At 25.7% G+C, this 1,616-nt stretch overlaps 1 protein-coding gene across 1 annotated transcript; it reads right to left on the bottom strand.

Annotated features, from left to right (window-relative positions):
- Positions 1-6: 6 nt before the first annotated feature.
- On the bottom strand, positions 7-1,606 carry EDI_288620 (phosphatidylinositol 3-kinase catalytic subunit gamma, putative; the record flags this gene model as incomplete). Its single annotated transcript, XM_001741974.1, has 2 exons — positions 7-12; positions 71-1,606. 2 exons carry the CDS (start codon positions 1,604-1,606, stop codon positions 7-9), a joined length of 1,542 nt encoding a protein of 513 aa, XP_001742026.1.
- Positions 1,607-1,616: the final 10 nt, after the last annotated feature.

Here is a 1,616-nt window from a genome sequence, read left to right as displayed (position 1 = left end):
ACATTCTTAAATCTAATCCTGCAGATTTCCAAATATTATTCTTTAATTGAATCATTTGTAAACTTAAAACATCTTGTCTAAGATCATCACCAACTTTTTGTATAACCATAATATTATCTCCTAATGGATCTACATTTTCTAATACTAACATCAGTGGTTTCTTTTTACTACTAAATACATTTCCAGTATTTGGAACTGGTTTTTTTATTCTAAATCGTGAATCTAATGGTAATGACATTTCTTCAGGATATTTTAATTTTGCTAATGAATCTTTAAGTAATTGTTTTTGTTCTTCTTTTACTTCTATTTGTTTCACTTTATTAGCAATAACAACTAACTGGTTTTGAAATGTTACTTCATTATATAACTCTGTTCTATAATTTTCACACCCATTTAAAAATGCCTCTAATAGCACTCCATATCGTTCAGTTACTCTATTATCATGCATCTCAGCTTTTAAAAACCAAAAGAATTGATGTCCAATAATGTTTTTATTTCTTAATGCTCTTCTTAGTAAAAAATATGCTAAATTACTTTGATGATGTAATTCAAATTTTAATGCTTGAACAAGTTGAGGAAGAAAATTAACTAATTCATAATCTTTCATTGCATCTAAACATTTTAAAGCAAATAATCTTACTTGTTCATCTGGAAATCTAAAATCCAATAACTCTAATGCTTGAGTTGGTTTAAGTAATGGCCATTTATTTAATAATCTATGTAATTCTAATACTTCACTTTGTTGAGTAAAATCAACAGCAGAAACTAAACGTGCTAATGATCCAGGTTTTGTTTTTTCAACTAGATACCTATATTTCCATAATAATCTACAATCCTCTTGACTAAGTATTGTTAATGGATCAGCTTCAACAACATATTTAAATCTTAGTGTATGTTCAGAATCAATTTTAATAGAATCTATTATGTTAGTATTTAATTCTTGTTCATTTGCAGTAAAAGTATTCATTTTAACAGGTTTATTAAATTCTATCATTCGATAATGTAACTTACAGGTATTTGAAGAAGTATTTTCACAACACATCATAATAGGATTTGGTTCAATTCTTTCCCACATTCCAACATTAAATAATCCTTTCATAAAATAACCATTATGGTCAACTAATTTACAATTAATAGTTGCTAAACAAATATCTTTTTTATTGGTTTCTAAGATTGGTAAATTAATAGGAGTATCTGTCATATAAATTGATAATGTTAATCTTGTTTCTTTAGGAAGAGTTGATATAAGTATATTAAATGTCATCATTATAGGAGAATTTAAATGTAATTTACCTTCTTTAATTTGATACACTGGCGTAAATTCTTGTCTAACTAATAAACGAGTTCCATAATGTAATGAACCAGTAATATAAATTTTTACATCTTCTTCAAGATTTACTATTTCACTATCATCTTTTAATTTAGTTATTTTATAATGCTTAATTCCTTCTGCAGAAATAATTTGAATACAAACAGGAGTTTGACATTCTCTTTGAGAAAGATAGCGAGTTTCATCTTGAATAAGATTCCAATTATTATTTCCAACAAATTGATCAAAATATTTCATCATTTTAATAGTACTTTCATTCCATAGATTATAGTGCATATTTTCTCTA

The sequence above is a fragment of the Entamoeba dispar genome, genomic scaffold (genome assembly GCF_000209125.1).
Source record: "Entamoeba dispar SAW760 scf_1105229464223 genomic scaffold, whole genome shotgun sequence".
NCBI lineage: Eukaryota > Evosea > Mastigamoebida > Endamoebidae > Entamoeba > Entamoeba dispar.
Note: the sequence above shows the minus strand (reverse complement) of the source record. Positions and strands in the feature narration are given on the sequence as shown.